Source organism: Pseudorasbora parva, chromosome 3, assembly GCF_024679245.1.
Source record: "Pseudorasbora parva isolate DD20220531a chromosome 3, ASM2467924v1, whole genome shotgun sequence".
NCBI lineage: Eukaryota > Metazoa > Chordata > Actinopteri > Cypriniformes > Gobionidae > Pseudorasbora > Pseudorasbora parva.
Genome location: NC_090174.1, coordinates 33,838,549 through 33,856,231, shown reverse-complemented (window position 1 = coordinate 33,856,231; position 17,683 = coordinate 33,838,549). Strand labels below are relative to the sequence as shown.

General features: G+C 38.9%; 1 protein-coding gene and 1 long non-coding RNA gene across 6 annotated transcripts in view; one reads left to right on the top strand and one right to left on the bottom strand.

Annotated features, from left to right (window-relative positions):
- Positions 1 to 4,361: 4,361 nt before the first annotated feature.
- Positions 4,362 to 7,485, bottom strand: LOC137070976 (uncharacterized). Of its 2 annotated transcripts, XR_010904365.1 has the most exons (3): positions 7,104 to 7,485; positions 6,307 to 6,426; positions 4,362 to 4,717 (listed from the first exon to the last, which is right to left on the bottom strand). It is a non-coding gene; the product is annotated as an uncharacterized lncRNA (long non-coding RNA). The 2 variants fall into 2 exon arrangements; XR_010904364.1 differs by lacking the exon at positions 6,307 to 6,426.
- The window catches only part of eda (ectodysplasin A), a 49,205-nt gene continuing 37,068 nt past the window's right edge, over positions 5,547 to 17,683 (top strand). For all 4 annotated transcript variants that reach the window (XM_067438580.1, XM_067438579.1, XM_067438578.1 and 1 more), the window contains exon 1: positions 5,547 to 6,109. In XM_067438580.1, coding sequence (XP_067294681.1) covers positions 5,792 to 6,109 — 318 coding nt within the window. In that variant the 5' untranslated portion in view covers positions 5,547 to 5,791. The remainder of the gene's footprint in view (positions 6,110 to 17,683) is intronic.

The following is a 17,683-nucleotide window of genomic DNA, read 5'->3' as shown; positions in this document are numbered from 1 at the left end:
GTCAACGCATTATTTTATTACTGTTGTATAAATGCTCACTATGCCATCATAGTGGTTTAAACCAGTCAGTGATACTCCATCCCACATCCTAGCATACGACTAACTTAAACTAATTTAAATACTTGTATAAAAGTTACAAAACCCTTTACAAAGCGTTGTCACTTTAAGGCCGAACACACAGATCCAATACACTGATACACATCTGATATTTTCCAACTGTTAACCTTAACTTAAGACATAATCAACTTTGTTTATGTAAATACTCAACAAAATTAACATTTTGACATCCATTTTCTTCCATTTTACTATCAAAAAATACTGTGAAATCATTGAACTTCACGTGAGCCTACAAGAGTGATTCCTGAAAGGCTTTATGCAAAAACCCAAAGCTGCTACAGAAGCTACTTTCGACTTCGAGGACCTTGATAGAAATGTAGTAGAGTAAAAAGTATGATATTTGTCTTTGAAATATAGTGAAGTAAAAGTCATAAGTTTCCAGAAAAAATAAACTCAAGTAAAGTACAGATACTCAAAAAGTGTACTTAAGTACAGTACTCAAGTAAATGTACTTAGTTACTGTCCACCTCTGATTGTCAGTTTGTGACGCCAGCTCTAAGACCAGTCGGCCGAGGGCGTTGTTTTCTGGCTTCAGCTCTCGGTAGGTCAGGGCTTTGTGATTGAGGGTCTGTTCATCACTATTTTTTAAGTGGCCATGGAATTTAATGGCTCTTTTTTGAACGGTTATCACAAGGGACTATAGTCCTAATTCTGCTCAGGCATTATTTGGGGTTTTGCGCTGAACTCGTAGCAAGATTTTGCATGGCTCTGTTTGCGGAGTCTCTATTGGGTGTTTGTCCCATGTAGAAAACTCTTGGTCTGAGAGCGGACCCCAGACTTCACTCCCGCACAGCGCGATGGGCTCTATTACTGACTTCATTATTTGGATGTCAAATTTTATATTTCTCTCAATACCATAAAAAGCTCTCCGTGCGTTTTCTCTCAAGTCCTTAACAGCTTTTTACAAATTTCCTGTGTTGCTAATATTTATGCTGAGGTAAGTGTAATCCTGTGTGTGTTCGAGGGGCATGGTTTAATTTGAAATTATGATGTTGGTCTTGGCGGTTGGGTATTTTTTGGAAAATCATTATTTTAGTCTTTTTTGGGGTTAACTGACAGAGCCCATGACTGACAGAAGTTGTTTAGGAGGTCTAGATGCTGCTGTAGACCCTCTTTAGTGGGAGACAGCAGCACCAGATCATCAGCAAACAGATGGCTTTTGACTTCAGTGTCCAGTAGAGTAAGGCCAGGTGCCGAAGACTGATCCAGGGCCTGCGCTAGCCCATTAATGTAGATATTGAACAGCGCGGGACATAAGCTGCAGCCCTGTCTCACTCCACGACTGAGGGAGGAATTCTGAGGAACTCTCTCTCTCTCTCTCTCGGCTTCCACAAGCTGCTGTAGCCAACATCTATTAACGCCTCTCACATTTACTCATGGGTTTTATGTTGGTCTTGACGTTTGAGGCTGTTAAGGGGGCTTTGGTTGTTACCATTTAGCAGATGCCTTTCTTCCAAAACAACTCAGTGCACTAATTGAAAAAAATACTGTGGGAAAAACTTCGGAAACATTACAAATTACCTCCATGTGGTCTGTCACATTTCTACAAAGTCCTCAACAACATGAAAACAAGTTTAAAATGATTACATCAATCAGACTGGGCGGTTTTGTGAACTTGTGGACCATTTAAATAATGGTCAGTGAAATACATTTTATATAGGCCTAAGTGTATAAATTTAATTCTGCCCTGGCTCTCAGACTGCAGTTGTGGGAGAGAAAAAAAGACTGACTGCATTAGTGGTGAGGATTTAGACTCTTTTGGCAGGTTACATCATTACGTCAATAGGTGGTGACAAGTGACTGTCTTTTTTAGTGAGTCTGTGGCTTGTTCATTCAAACGATCCTTTAAAAAACTGATTAACTCAGGAACAAATCAGTGACTGGCTTAATTTGGCTCACCAAATTCTTAATTTAAACAAGTCATTGAAAAACACAGATTAATTTAGAAGCATGGGTGAGTTGTTTAATCAAATAAACACACCCAATTGCTGCCCCCAAAATGCACAAACAATAATATCAAATTAATTAATAGTCTACTTTGTGAAAACTAAAGTGACAATGATTAACGAATGTGAAGGAAGAACAAAAAAAACATAAAATACACAAGAGTTTGTTTATGTTGCCAGCAGCTCCAGTCACCGACACAGTTAACTACAACAACAGCTTATCTTAGTTCTGTGAAACATAGCAAAAGCAATGTTGCTCACGTAGCCTATGGAGCAGAAGTCATCTCTCTTTCTACAGTCTTTCTTTAAATCTCCCTCCTGCTCACTCTCTCTCCTCCTCCATATCATGAGTGTATACGCCCCCGACTGCTGATTGCTACAAGCGTTCAACAGCTTTTCTCAGAAATTGTTTACTATACTTTAAGTTCCTCATGTAAATCATCAGTGTAATTGCAGCACCCCTTTTTTTGTATTTGCATGTATGCTGTAATACCGAGACTTTCCAGGGACAGTGGCCTATTGCACAAAACTAGTAAGGGATTAAGCTGGGATATCTTGGTGATCCTAGCTCAATTTATCCACTAATATAGAGTTATTTTTCGTTATCGTTATAGTTCTTAGTTTGAGTGTGCCATCAGAGTACATTTACATGACAGAGGTGTACTAAATTTTGCATACAGATGACAACGTCACCAAGATATCCTGGTTTAATCCTTTATCCTAGTTTTGTGAAATAGATCTAGTCAGGGACATGGTATCAAAAACAGAGCTGTGTCTGGTAAACAGGAAAGTCTGGCCTCCCTAATAGATGAGGTTAAACCATAGACCATAAAAAATAAACATATCAAACTGTTTCCTTTGCGCATGTGTGTGTTCATGTGTCTGAACTGTTTTAGTTATCCAGGCCGTTGTTAATCGTCAGGTAGAATTTACTAAACAGCAGCTGGGCTTGTTTATCCATTTGTTGAAGACGTAGCTCCTTATCTCAGGTGCTTCATCGGTTTTCTGTGAGTGTTGAAGTCTGAGAGATAACGTCTGTGAGCTGAGTCACTGGATTCTCATGCTGCTGCTTCTGTGGGCATTTTTTCCTTCGCTGAAATTATCTCCTCCACAATCTAAACTCCTAAAGGGATGTTCTGCATGAGCACAGACTTGAATCTGTCTGATTCTGATGCCAGCTCTCCATGTATGGACTTCAAGACTGTACTGTGGCAAACCAATAAGCCACGTATATCATTTTTCTCATCAGTATATTTACCCGTCAACTGTGTTAGTTCCCATCATTCGTAGGCCTGTGTGGTGATAGTTTTGGCCAGTAGGAGGTAGTGTTTTCTCATAGTGTGTTGGGTTAGGATGTGGGTATCTTGTATCGTGCAGATTAATCAGTTTACCGACTTCACTATATCTCGACTTCATACTGTATACTACTTCCTGTTTGTAGTGAAAACAATAGTTAAAAAGGTCAAGAGACGCATCTCACAAGGATGACTACTTCCATTTTGTAGTTTAATCATTAGTTAATATTCTAAATTAAAATGTTGAGGAACTTTCTCTGGATCACTAAAATAAAGCAATACTGTTTTAACATGAGCTAGTCTAATTTTTTTATGGCCATTGTTATTGTGTGCTGAATTTTGTGTGCCTACGCAGGGCTAGGCTACTGGTCTTAATAATAACTGTTCCTCAAAAACCTAGAACATTTAGTTTTCAGTGCTCTCGTGCTCTCTCTCTCTCTCTCTCTCTCTCTCTCTCTCTCTCTCTCTCTCTCTCTCTCTCTCTCTCTCTCTCTCTCTCTCTCTCTCTCTCTCTCTCTGTTTTCTTAAACTCTTAGCACCCCGAATCCAGCCTCTCTGGGCTCTGTATGGGCTGGATTCGCTAAGTTAATTTGTATAATTTAATTTTAACTGCCCATGAGCCTCAGACCTATAATATTCCAATATTCGCCGAAGGTTGTTTGTTTTTTTTGTTTGTGTAATGCATTTGTGCGTTTGTGTGCGCGTGCGTGTGTGTTTCAAGCAAATGTTTTTGTTGCGCGTTCGCGTTCGCGTGCGCGTAAATGCTTATGCGTGCGTGTGTTTAGAACTGGTTCCAGACTTTCTGGGTGGGTTACGCTATTGTAATGATGCTTTTATTGCATTATTTAGTAATGTCTGCGTTTAGAGATACATCATGAATTGTCAGAGGACATTGCTTGAGTGTGAGACAACTAGACAGTGTGCATGTGTGTGTGGCGCTGAATCGATTCAGCAGCAGTGTAGCTGTGAATATTTAAGTGATTTAAGATTAAAGAGTCTGGAGGCGAATAAAAGCGGCCCAGATTTAATATAAAACCATATTAAAGAGATTCAGCTTTATGAGGTCACAGAGGATCTGCAGTACACAGAGCACAGCTGTGAGTGGAGCGAGAACAGAGGAAGAGAAAGAGAGAGACAGCACTGAAGTGAGAGATCAGATAGCATCCATCAACCTTCTTGGACTGAATTTTTCTTCTGAGTTACATATTGAGCTCTATGCACTAATGACTTTAAAAAAACTAGGGAAAGCTAGAAAGAAGTTGCGGCCCTAGGTTGTTAATCTCTTCGTAAACCATCCATCCCAACGCTTTCATCCTCCTTTGCCACTTTCATTGTTTTCCAAATTATTGGTTGACAAGTCTGAAAAAAAACAAGAAAAAGAATGAATATTATTAGTGGTTTCCATAGAAAACTAGCCTATTACTCAAACAACACACAGCAGAAGAGTTATATGCCACTGTAATAAATAACTATTAAATTAATATGGTGTGTGTGTGCTTTGGAGCTTGACAGTATGATAAATGTGTGTAAGCTAGAGTGCATGTATGTGTATAATTTTGTTGTTTGAAAAGCAGTGTGTGCTCGTGTGTTTCTTTGCATGTGTGTGTCATTTGATGTTTTTGTTTGATTGGCAGTCCTGTCCTGCTTTTAACACTCAGTCTGCTCTGATTCTCAACATATGCACAATTACACTACCAGTCCTCAGTTCTAACACTTTAAAGATGTGGAACTTCACACACTTGCACGCTCACATGCACACACACACTCACTCACTCTCACCGAGTAAGCCTAATATACAAACATGTGGTTAGGGAAAGTTTGACAAGAAGGAAGATTGTTTAAGAGTAAAAAAAGCCTAAAAAAGCATGATGTAGGTCTAGGGGTTTCATGCCATTTATATCGATTTACAAATTTCTAGCGTTCTAATTAAATATTTGACTATTTGCTAGGCTATATAACGCTAATTATGCTATTTAAAGTGTAAGTATGTAGGCCTATGGTTTAGTGAAGTTTGAAAAACCCCTAATCTATAGGGACACAACCAAACGAATTAGAAAACTCTCTTAATCTTATTTACAGACGGTTCCTTTTAGAGGTTACGAAATGGGAAATATTGTGTAATCGGCAGCGATACGTGTGACGCTATTGTTAGCGCTACAATGATTTATGTTTGTTTGCGTAGGCTACTCAGCTCAGATGAATGTCGTAGTAGAGCCTCGCGCTCTTTTCCGCGGGAGGATTTTCAATGAGTTGACGTCACGCCGGCAGCCAATCAGATGCTAGGGGTCGGTCTCTGGAACTGGCCGCAGTAGGTTATCAGCCTGAATCCTCGCAGTCCGAGGTCAGGAAGCCACATGAGCCCGCAGACTGCACACCGCGACTAGCCCAAGCCAAGAGTCGCTGAGAGGAAGAGGAACTTCGGTATGAGAGGCAATGCTGACTGACCTGCACGCAGCCATGGTACCGAAGCGCGAGCCGGCGAAGTTGGAAGAGCGCGAGCGCACGCAGGCGGCGTGTGAGTGCCAAAGCAAATGCAACAACTGCAAAATCTTCCTGAGTTTATTCATCCTCTCGCTCTCTCTGCACCTCGTCACGCTCTTCTGCTACCTGGACCTGCGCTCTGAACTCAAACGCGAAATATCACAGAAAAACAAAGATGAGGTGTCATCAACGGGGCCAGTCCCGCACTATGAAGCCACAGCGCCAGTGCTCCGGTTACCGGACACCGACCACCCAACAATAGACGACCAGGTAAACTGAGTTAGCCTATCTGTTGTTCTACACAAAGAGCAGGCAGACAACGAAACTTGCTTCCTGCTCTCTTGTCGCTTTGCTTCAGCCTCTTGTTATTGAGAAGATCATTTATTTTTGTCTTGCCACCCAGACTAGTGTGTGTGTGTGTGTGTGTGTGTGTGTGTGTGTGTGTGTGTGTGTTTAGGCTGTATGACCTTTTGTTAGAGTCCTCTTCTTCCAGGTCAGTGCTTCAAATGCTGGTTCTAAAGTGTCGCAGCACTGTGTATTTTGGAGGCATCCCTTATTTGACACACCCAGATAGCAGATAGCACCTACTAATAAGCTGATGGTAAATCAAGTGTAAAAACATCCAAAATGTACAGTGCTTTGTTCTTCTATTGAAAAAACAAGTCATTGTGTGAGAAGGAAAGTCTCCGGTATAATGACCTCTTATTGAGTGAATGGAGTGCTGTAAAATTGTTTGTCAATTTAAAGTCAGTTTCATGAGCCATAGCACAATTACATCACTCCACTAAAATTAAACTTAAAAGCAGCAGTTAAACTAAAAAAACAAAACATATAGTGCCAAAGTCACAGCCTTCAGCGATCATTGCATTTTTTTTTACATCACGCTTTGTTACCAGTGAAGAAAATCAAGCTGAAAAATTAATAAAACTACAAAAATTGTGATTAAAATTAATGTTTAAAACAATTTTTTTACACTCAATTTTTTTTAAATATTTAGTACTATATACTATTATATTATTATAATATTATAATTATAGCACATTTAAGTACAAAATGAAATCAGTATTTACCAAATTTGTTGTTTGTATTATGTCATTTATGTTAGTGTTTGATTCACTCTTCACATACAACAAGGACAGACCCCAATTTTGAGCAATCTGCATTTAAAGGTTTTGCTCAAAGGCACATGAATTCACCTTTGCAGGGGTTCAGTTCCCTGTGAGGATCTTTAACCCTTTAACCCCTAGGTATGACAACCACCTACCTAGTTTGTGAGCTGAGCTTCAGTTACTGATTTAGATGAGCATTTGTCTTCGCCCCACTCATGTTGTGCGTCAAAAGCCCGCGAGTGATGTGCTTCTCGTAACTGTGAATCGTTCACCTGCAGGGGACATTTGTTCTGTTTAAACAACATCTGTCCTTTTTACGAGTTCTCTTCATCAGACGCACTTTTACTGTCAGGCGGCACAGGTCGCTGTTTATTTAGCCTTCGCTGCGGTTTGGCCCGGACTCGTGTTTGATTCCTTTGGCAAAAGGCCAGGCTTGTCGCAGCATTTCCTGATGTTCACCCCACGGGCAGTGCGTTAGTGCTGAATCCAGAGCGCTTGGTTCAGGGATGCGTTTTATTACACATAACTGGAGGTAGAATTACACACACAGACAGATTCCTGCAGTGCATGAATGAATGAATATAAATGATGTTTTAATTAAACAAGGTTCGGGAGGAGCATGATCAGATAATTGACACAGGTGGAGAGTACTCAGCTAATCAACAAAAGAGGTGTATATATATATGCAGCTGTCTTGCCTCCATTTTGTTGACAGTTTATCAGCATCCTTCTCCACATTTTGTTCTTTTTTTTTTTTTTTTGTTCTTAGCCACTTACGTACGGGGGTATTCTGGGTTTGGGATCTCGAATCCCTCCCCTCGGATACATCTATGGCCTTTCTGAAGTGAATGTTAGGGTGCAGAGACATCATGTCCTTGGTGCACACAAACAATACGGTAAAAGTTAGTGTTGAAGGGTTAGTTCACCCAGAAATGAAAGTTCTGTCATTAATTACTCTCCCTCATGTGGTTCCAAACCCACAAGACTTTCGTTCATCATCTGAACACAAATGAAAATCTTTTTAATGCTTTATGTCCCTCCTTGGACAGCTACACAACTACCACTTTGACGCTTTAAAAAGTATAAAGGGAATATCAATTGAGTGTTAATAGTCCAAATTTTCTGAAAAGACCCGATTGCTTTATGATAAACAGATTGAATTTAGGCTTTTATTCACAAACATATGCGAACATAAACAGAAGCTGAAACAAACCTTTCTTGATGCACGAGAGCAAACCTGAGAATGAACCTCACTGGTTTTCGCATGTAAAGCATACATGCTTGAGCTTCCGTTTTCCACAACTGATGTGTGCATTTCTGAATGTTTATATGTAAATAAAAGCTTGAATTAAATCTGTTCATCATAAAGTGATCATAAAGGTCTTCATTTGTATTCCAAAGACGAATTAAAGTCTTACAGGTTTAGAACGAAGTGGGGGTGAGATGACAGCATTTTTATTTTAGTGTGAAGTATCCCTTTAAGGGCTGTAGGAATTGTCTTGTTTGCTTACTGTGATCTTGATATGTTGTCATCCTAATTGTCCATTACTTTTGTAAGCGTGTCCAAGTTTGTATTCACAATTTCCAAACGTGATTTTAAAGTGTATACAGAAGCCCTACATAGGTGCAAATGGCATCAGTGTGGGATAGACATCTAGTATTATTACTAGACATGGTGTTATTGTGTGCATGTGCGTGCAAATGTGTCTGTGAGTACTGCGTTGAAGCATGTCAGAAGAAGGCATGTAACCATGACTACTCTGATTGATGGAGGAAGGCGTGAGCGTGGTTAGTCTGTCAGAGTAAAAATGACATGTAAAGAAACCACAGAGCGAGAGAAAGTGTGTGTGCAACATGACCGATCTGCTGTCATGTAAAAACTGATATAGTTTCCTTAGGAAAACAAAATAAATTTTTTTATTTGTTTTGGTATGTTGAATGGTTGACGTTGTTAAAAAATAGCATTACTTAATACCAGTGCGTGGTGCATGTATAAAGTTGCATGATGGTACCGTCAATATAATATATATTTATAAAATATAATTATGCATGCTCATTTAACCTATTTTTATGTTTAGTTTACTTTTTGTTGCTCTCTAATGCACACTTAAAGTCAATATTATAAAACGCCAGTAATTTAATAGCACTGTTAAATGTAATCTTTTTCATAATGTTGTAATGCCTAGATATACTTGTCATTTAAAGTGATTTGTTTTTGATTATTTAAAATTATGTGAAATGGACATATCAGCAATTTAGTGGTCATAATCCCAATATGTAAGTCCATACACAAAATACACTATCATCTAAGAAAATGCTATTGATGTCTAATTATAGCACATCCATCTCTGTTTGTGATTCAGTGATGGTCACACCTATTATAGTGTATCAGACCTGATTTTCTTTTACAGTATAAATCGGACCTTTCCTTTGTTGGAGTTTGTGTGTGTGTGAGAGAGAGTATGGGAAAACGAAGGGAATATTTTCCCCATCAACCTCTCTCTTTCTCTCTCCGGCATTATGGCATGAGGCCAGATCACAGTGTGAGCTCTCTAATGCACACACACACTATTCCTTATTAAGCTTTGTAGGTATGGGATTCCTCCTCGACAGGATATTACATTAAAGGATGGAGTCAGCCACACTCTAATTACTCTCCATTCAACTATTTACCGCTGTAACTAATACACACACAAGTTTCTCACATGCTCTCTGTGTGTTAGCCCGAGTCCTTTGTCCTTTGATTTAGCAGTGAATAGTTAGCAGTAAGGAATGCACTTGTTGATCTGCATCTTAGATCTGATACGGCTAACACTATATATCCCAGAGCGCTGCTCTGTCTGACTGATTGCAAAAGTGTGTGTGTGTATGTGTGTGCTAATGAGGGATCTAAGAGCGAGTTCACCTCAGCCAAACAGGTGTTAGAGAGCTGTGCTCTGAAGAAACAGAATGTTTGCACGACTTTAATGGCTTTACTTTAAACAGCTGGATCTATTTAAGGAGTCCCAGACAACAGCCAACACGCAGATGTGTGTGTATGTTTGGGAACCAAAGCTTTAAAATTACACAGTAGAGCGGCATGATGATTGGATGGATGGAGGATGGATGTAGATAGATCACTGAATCAACCTGACTACAATAGGTCACACCAATGAAAGTATTTTTTAAAGGTCAGATCTAAAAGAGTAGCTCAACACTTTTCATAACATATGGCTTTTCTAGTAACAAGCTATTTTTATATCACACATATATTTTTATATCACACCTTGAGGTTAGGGGTTTTCTGTGATTTTTTTTTTTTTTTTTTTGATTATTATATATATATTTATATATATATATATATATATATATATATATATATATATATATATATATATATATATATATATATATATATATATACACACACACACACAAATTAATTTAATCTTAAGTGTATTCGATCATGTACAGTTATAGAAAAGAGGCATTATAGCTTCAGCTGCAAGTTTTTTCTGACTAATGCAGATGTAGGCGTATGTATATGTTTGTGTATGACGTGGGACATGCGCAGATTATATATATATATATATATATATATATATATATATATATATATATATATATATATATATATATATATATATATAATAAACCTAAAGGTTTATTAGGAACACCTGTTCAATTTCTCATTAATGCCATTATCTAATCAACCAATCACATGGCAGTTGCTTCAATGCATTTATGGGTGTGATCCTGGTCAAGACAATCTCCTGAATTTTTATTTTTTTATTTATTTATCCTTTATTTTACCAGGATAGTCCCATTGAGATATAAAATATCTTCTTCCAGGGAGTCCTGGCCAAGATGCCAGCACAGAAAGTTTCACATAAACAACATACAAACATTAAAAAAAAATAGTTTATAAAATTTTGTCCAGCGCTCAAAAATAACAAAATCTACTTAACAAAACATACACACGTTTCCCTTAAATTGGTCAATAAGAGATTTTTAAAAACTTTTAAAGAGGGGAATGCTTCGATCATTATTATACTCTGCAGCTCATTCCATAACCAGGGAGCATAGAAAGAGAAGGCAGTTTTACCAAGCTCTGAACGCACTCTAGGAACTTTAAAAGCAATTTAACTCTAGATCTAGTGCTATAAGTACAGGTGTAAGACGACAAATATAAATTGGTAGTTTTCCTAACAATGCCTTGGCAAAAAATGTCAGAATGGGAAAGAAAGTTGTGTTAAAAGGGAAAAACATCTAGTCTGCAGTAGTCCTGTGGGCGAAAATGCCTTGTTGATGCTAGAGGTCAGAGAGGAGAATGGGCCGAGTTGATAGAAGAGCAACTTTGACTGAAATAACCACTCGTTACAACCGAGGTATGCAGCAAAGCATTTGTGAAGCCACAACATGCACAACCTTGAGGTGGATTGGCTACAACCGCAGAAGACCCCACCGGGTACCACTCATCTCCACTACAAATAGGAAAAAGAGGCTACAATTTGCACAAGCTCACCAAAATTGGACAGTTGAAGACTCTAAAAAGGTCACCTGGTTTAATGCACTGTAAACCCTAGTTGTCTTTACTTAAACAAATCAATCTTGACTATTGTGAGTTTGTGACATGTGATTGGCCATGCAAGAAGTTCTGTCTGGCAACAAGAACCAATTCACTGATTGGAGGACATTTACAAAAGGCGGTCCTTTTCTGTTGCTGATTCAAATTAAGATGGAGACTTTTTCATTGTGATGCTATCTTTAAATCGGTAAGTAAAAAATCGTAAGTTACTAAACATAATAATATGTGAACTAACTTAAAGGGGGGGTGAAATGCTGTTTCATGCATACTGATCTTTTTACACTGTTAAAGACTTGGAATCCCATACTAAACATAGACAAAGTTTCAAAAGTTAAGGTGGACGTTTGATGGGTGTATTTCTTTGTCAAAAATACTACTTCCGGTTAGTCATAAGTTTCGGCAAGTTTTTTGAGATCATGCGTCCCCTTTGACGTTAATGGGGGCGGAATTTCCTTGTATGGGCCTTACGGACAATTCTACCGGAAGCGCGTGAGAGAGAGAGAGGGAGAGAGCGAAAGTAACAGGCTACGCCCATCAAAGCGCTGGCTTGTAGGATGCTGGACAGGTGATGTGCACATAACAATGTCACCAAAAAAGTGCGTTTTTGGTTGCCAGACCAAGACAGTCCTGCACAGATTCGCCAAAAACCCCGCGTTAAGGCAACAGTGGATGTAATTTGCTTTTCCGGATCAGCAACTGAGTTGCGCAAATGTTTATATCTGTTCGCTGCATTTCGGTGCCGACTGTTTCATAAACAAGGCCCAGCTCGACGCCGGATTTTCCCGATCGCCTAATGCTGAATGATGGAGCAGTCCCAACGATAAAGGTCCCAACGTTAGAACCGCAGGCGGTGAGTGAGACTGCTTCAAATGTCTGTGTTTTTGCCTATGCTCATCAAGTAGCCCAAACATGATCACGTATAGTTAATTGATCAATGGAGCATGCGATGTGTAGTGCGTGTACATTTGTTTAGCTGGCCACTATATGTGTAACTTTATGTTTGTGTATTGTAAAAGCACTCCAAACAATAATACACAAAGAGGGGGGAAATATGTTGAACTAAATAAGCACGCTTCTTCATTCAAATGCGCTACTATTCCGTGTCTTTCTATGTAAACACTAACTTAACCTGCCGTGCAAAACCAGTCCGCTTACTGTCTACACAAACCACGCGTAAACACACAAACACACGTGCACAACTGCACTTCCCACATGTACACCTTCAAAGACAAAAATACGACGATATAATTCAAGTATAAATATGTAAATAACACAAGCCGCTAAGCATATTATATAGTTAGTGTATAACTTGTACCACATAGAGACGTCCTGCTCTAGTCGTTTTTGCTGCTGCTCCTGTTCAACTGCAGCCTCTGGGTCTGATTCCGGATCATAGATGTATGGCTGTATCTGATTAAAAGCCATATTTTTATTTTGAATAAAGATTTTTTCCCGCTGTTAGGGATGACACAGCTTTACGACGCACTCGACTCAACATAGCAGCAGCGAGCACACGTCATTCTTTAGCTCCGCTCACACGATACGCCCCCACCCGCTCGGCTTTTTTCGGAAAGACTCGGAACAGCGCATCTTTCTTATATAATTATTAAAAAAATAAAGACTTTTCGGAGATATGCAGGATGCAATGCTACTCTATAGGTACTCAAGATTGACATGACTGAAACACCCCCCCCCCCCCCTTTAAAACTAACCATGAAAATAATAGTTTTGTTACTACATTTTTATTTATTCATTTTTGTAAAAAAAAAAATAGTTACGTAAAATAATAGTTTCGTTTTGTTACAAAATGTTTAACAGACATCAATACTCCGTGTATGAATCTACAATGGTGACAATCAAAAAAAAAAAAATTCAGATAAACAGATCAACTTTGAACATAAAACAAGCTACAAAAACATCAGAACAAAAGTTTTGATTGGTTGTACCCAGCATGGTGTACAGAACTTCTTGTGTACCCAGTTTGGTGAACTTAACAATTTGAGTACAGTGAACATGAGCACCAAGTTAAGTGAACTTAAATATATAAGTTTTGGGAGACTCCATTACTCAATTGAATTGAGGGAAAGTTTACTCAAACCAATTGAGTTCAATCAACTTATTTGGGTTTTCAGTGTGAGTGGATCCATCATGCCTTGTTAACACTGTGCAGGCTGGTGGTGGTGGTGTAATGGTGGCCCATATTGATAGGCCCACATCCCAAAGATGCTCTATTGGGTTGAGATCTGGTGACTGTGGAGGCCATTTTAGTACAGTGACATGGTGCATTATCCTGCTGGAAGTAGCCATCAGAGGATGGGTACATGGTGGTCAGAAAGGGATGGACATGGTCAGAAACAATGCTCAGGTAGGCCGTGGCATTTAAATGATGCCCAATTGGCACTAAAGTGTGCTAAGAAAACATCCCTCACACGATTACACCACCTCTAACAGCCTGCACAGTGTTAACAAGGCATGATGGATCCATGTTCTCATTCTGTTTACGCCAAATTCTGACTCTATCATCTGAATGTCTCAACAGAAATCGAGACCCATCAGACCACGCAACATTTTTACAGTCTTCAACTGTCCAAGTTTGGTGAGCTTGTGCAAATTGTAGCCTCTTTTTCCTATTTGTAGTGGAGATGAGTGGTACCCGGTGAGGTCTTCTGCTGTTGTAGCCAATCCGTCTCAAGGTTTTGCGTGTTGTGGATTCACAAATGCTTTGCTGCATACCTCGGTTTTAACAAGTGGTTATTTCAGTCAAAGTTGCTCTTCTATCAGCTTGACTCAGTTGGCCCATTTTCCTCTGACCTCTAGCGGACTGCCGCATACTGGGTGTTTTTCCCTTTTCACACCACTCTTTGTAAACCCTAGAAATGGTTGTGCATGAAAATCCCAGTATCTGAGCAGATTGTGAAATACTCAGACCAGCCCGTCTGGCACCAACAACCATGCCACGTTCAAAATTGCTTAAATCACCTTTCTTTCCCATTCTGACATTCAGTTTGGATTTCAGGAGATTGTCTTGAGCAGGACCACACCCCTAAATGCATTGAAGCAACTGCCATGTGATTGGTTGATTAGATAATTGCATTAATGAGAAATTGAACAGGTGTTCTTAATAATCCTTTAGGTGAGTGTATTTGTATTTGTTTGTGTGTGCGTGCATGTCTGTCTTTAAGAGTCTGTGTGTGTATGTTTGACATCGTACGTATAATAACACCCATTATTCTGGTCCTGCTTGGCATTTGGGAGGAATGCTCTGTCTTTCTGTTGTGGTGTGTGTATGTGTATGTGTGTATGCATCTGTATCTGTGAATATTGTATTTTGTCTCTGTTGTGGTGATTTAAACTTTTCGCAGCGGTTTGTGTTTCCTGGTGGTTTCCATCCTTGTGTGTGTGTGTGTGTGTGTGTGTGTGTGTGTGTGTGTGTGTGTGTTTGTCTTTACACGGGAATGTAATTCCCTCTGTTGAATCCTAAAATGGTTTGGTTCACCCTGGGGTTCACTGACTAAGTGTTCCAGACAAACATCATTGTCTGTGACCAGGCTATGATCTGTCATTAAGCTTGGAGATCAAGAGGTCATGTGTGAGTGTGTGTATATTTTGACACGGCCTCCTGTTATCACTCCATTTAAATTAAATTACTCTGAATAAAAGCAGTTTAGATGTTTTATGTTAAATTAATTTGAGCACAGCTGGGTGGGTTTATTTAATAATTTATTGCCTTTGAGGAAAACTCCGTCCATTTGAAGAGGTGAATGACAAAAAGAAGGGAAGATGAGTGAAAGCTTGACTAAACAGGACAATCTATCTCAGTGTCTGTGATTATGTGAACCTCCCTGTGGTTTGAGATGAGAGCAAGGGCTTGTGTTGTTTTTGGAGTCATTACCAGCATATTCTTGATGGTCCTCTGAGAATTGTATGAAATGTTGTTCTCAATAATGTAATCCATATGTGATAACATACTCATAATCTAAACCTGCTCTAATCTGTATGTGTGGACGTGCACATCTGTATGGGGTGTGTTTGAAAATACTCTGATCCAGATGAGGCGGGAGTAAGAGTGATGAAGGTGGCATTCATAATCATATCTTTTATTACAATGTTCTTGTGCCCTTCAATTTTTTTTCTCTGTGTTATGTCCTCTTCTATATCTGCATTAGGCTTGCAGCTGCAGTGATTTGTTAGTGTTACCGGTGTTACATAGTGTTCAGCCACACACAGATTACATCACTTGCCCATCGTGGTAGTATTAAAGTAACAAAATCTAGTTAAGTAACTTAAGTTAGAGAACAGACACTACAATTAAAAACTGAACACGTCTGCTTGAGCCAAATGAGAATCATTAACAGTTGAAAAATAGTGACATAAATGCAGGCTCAGTTTGACCCTGAATCACGTAATTCAAGCCAGTTGCAGTTTTTCCCTACCCCAAACATTATTTGTGCTTTGTCACTTCTGATAAGAAACAGTGTCAGCTTTCGAATATCACAAAATTCAAGCCATAAAGGGCGTTTTCACGCTCCTAAATGTTAAGTGACAGATTGCCATAATGCCTCAGTTCAGTGCAGTCATGTTTTCCACTTTAATACAAGTTATAGCATGAGAACCATGCATGGACATCAGAAGGTATTTTGAAAAATACATGACAACTTACCAAAATGAATCACGTAAGGGAAGGTTAGTAGTTAATGTTAGTTAACGCATTAACTAACATTAACAAAGAGCACATAGGTACATTTGTTATGAAGTTATTATTCTTTGATAACGTCAGTTAAAAATACAACTGTTCAAGGGACACTTCACCGCTCTTTCATATTAAACTATGTTATTCCCTTAACTAAAACGAGTTGATACATACCTCTCTCTCATCTCAGTGCGTACACTTAATTGCTCTGACGCGTGGTTAGGGGTGGGCGATATCTCGATATTTAAAATATATCGAGATATTTTTTCAGCTCGATATGGATTTGGACATATCGTATATATCGATATATTGTTTATATTAAATTCTGATTCCGCCACTTTGCTTGTTTGCCTTCTCTGTGTTGTGCTCGCGGAGCCTCGCGCGCCTCCCGCCTCTTGCTTTGTTCCCCCTCCCCTCGCGTGTTGTCTCATTGAACACGGCTGCTTCCACAACCAGGTGAGGATTAGTTATCATGTTGACAAGCGCGCACGTTGTTCAGGACTCAGTTTAGAGACCATGTTTTCCTTCTAACACAACTGCTTGCTAAAATTCATAAAGAAATATTAATGTTCATCATAGTTCAAATCGCACGTTTCACCCACAGTCAGGTGATTGACACTACTGGTGCGAGACGCGGTCGCAATCATGCCAGTTTATGATCTGTGTCTAACTGATCGCATAGTTTTCGGTTAAAATGTCAAAATGATCGCATATCATTTGAAAACATTTAAAAAGTATTGCAATATCATTACTATTATTATTTTGTCAGCTTTATCACAGGATTATGATGAATAGGTCTATTCACGTTTTAACCAAGAGTGAAAAACGCGACATCCCGGGTGTCCTGAGACACGCGGTGCTCTTCTGTCAGTTGTACTGTATCATATTATCATATAGCCTACCTTCTGACATTCATATTTCTTTCTGTAACTGGAAAAGAAGTGAAATTCAGCTCATGTGTAGCCTACATGATCTGCATGATGAGTTTGAATTTTGTCAAACTCATGACAAACATCACTGTTTGAATTTTGATACAAATTTAACAGGAAGTGGTGTTATGACAAACAGTTTATTTATATCTCAGTCATGCCCCCATCTTTCGGCAAAATGCTTACTGTTTACTTTAACTGTAAAAAAGGGAGTCTTTGATTCATCTTTTGAAAGCATGAAATAAATGAAAAGAAGGCAATATTATTTATTTTCTTTTACAGTTAAATTATTATTATTTTTGTAATCAGGGAGTTTTTTATTTTAAATGTCGCAAAAGCACTTGACTACCTCTTTGCACTTCAATTTAAAAAAAAAAAGGTTTTTGTGGTATTTGGCATATTTGTTTTTGCTGTAGTTTTTAGGGGGTTATTTTTCCTGTAAAGATATCGAGATATATATCGTATATCGAGATATAGCAAAATATATCGAGATATATTTTTTGCTCCATATCGCCCAGCCCTACGCGTGGTGATGTGTTATGTACTGTA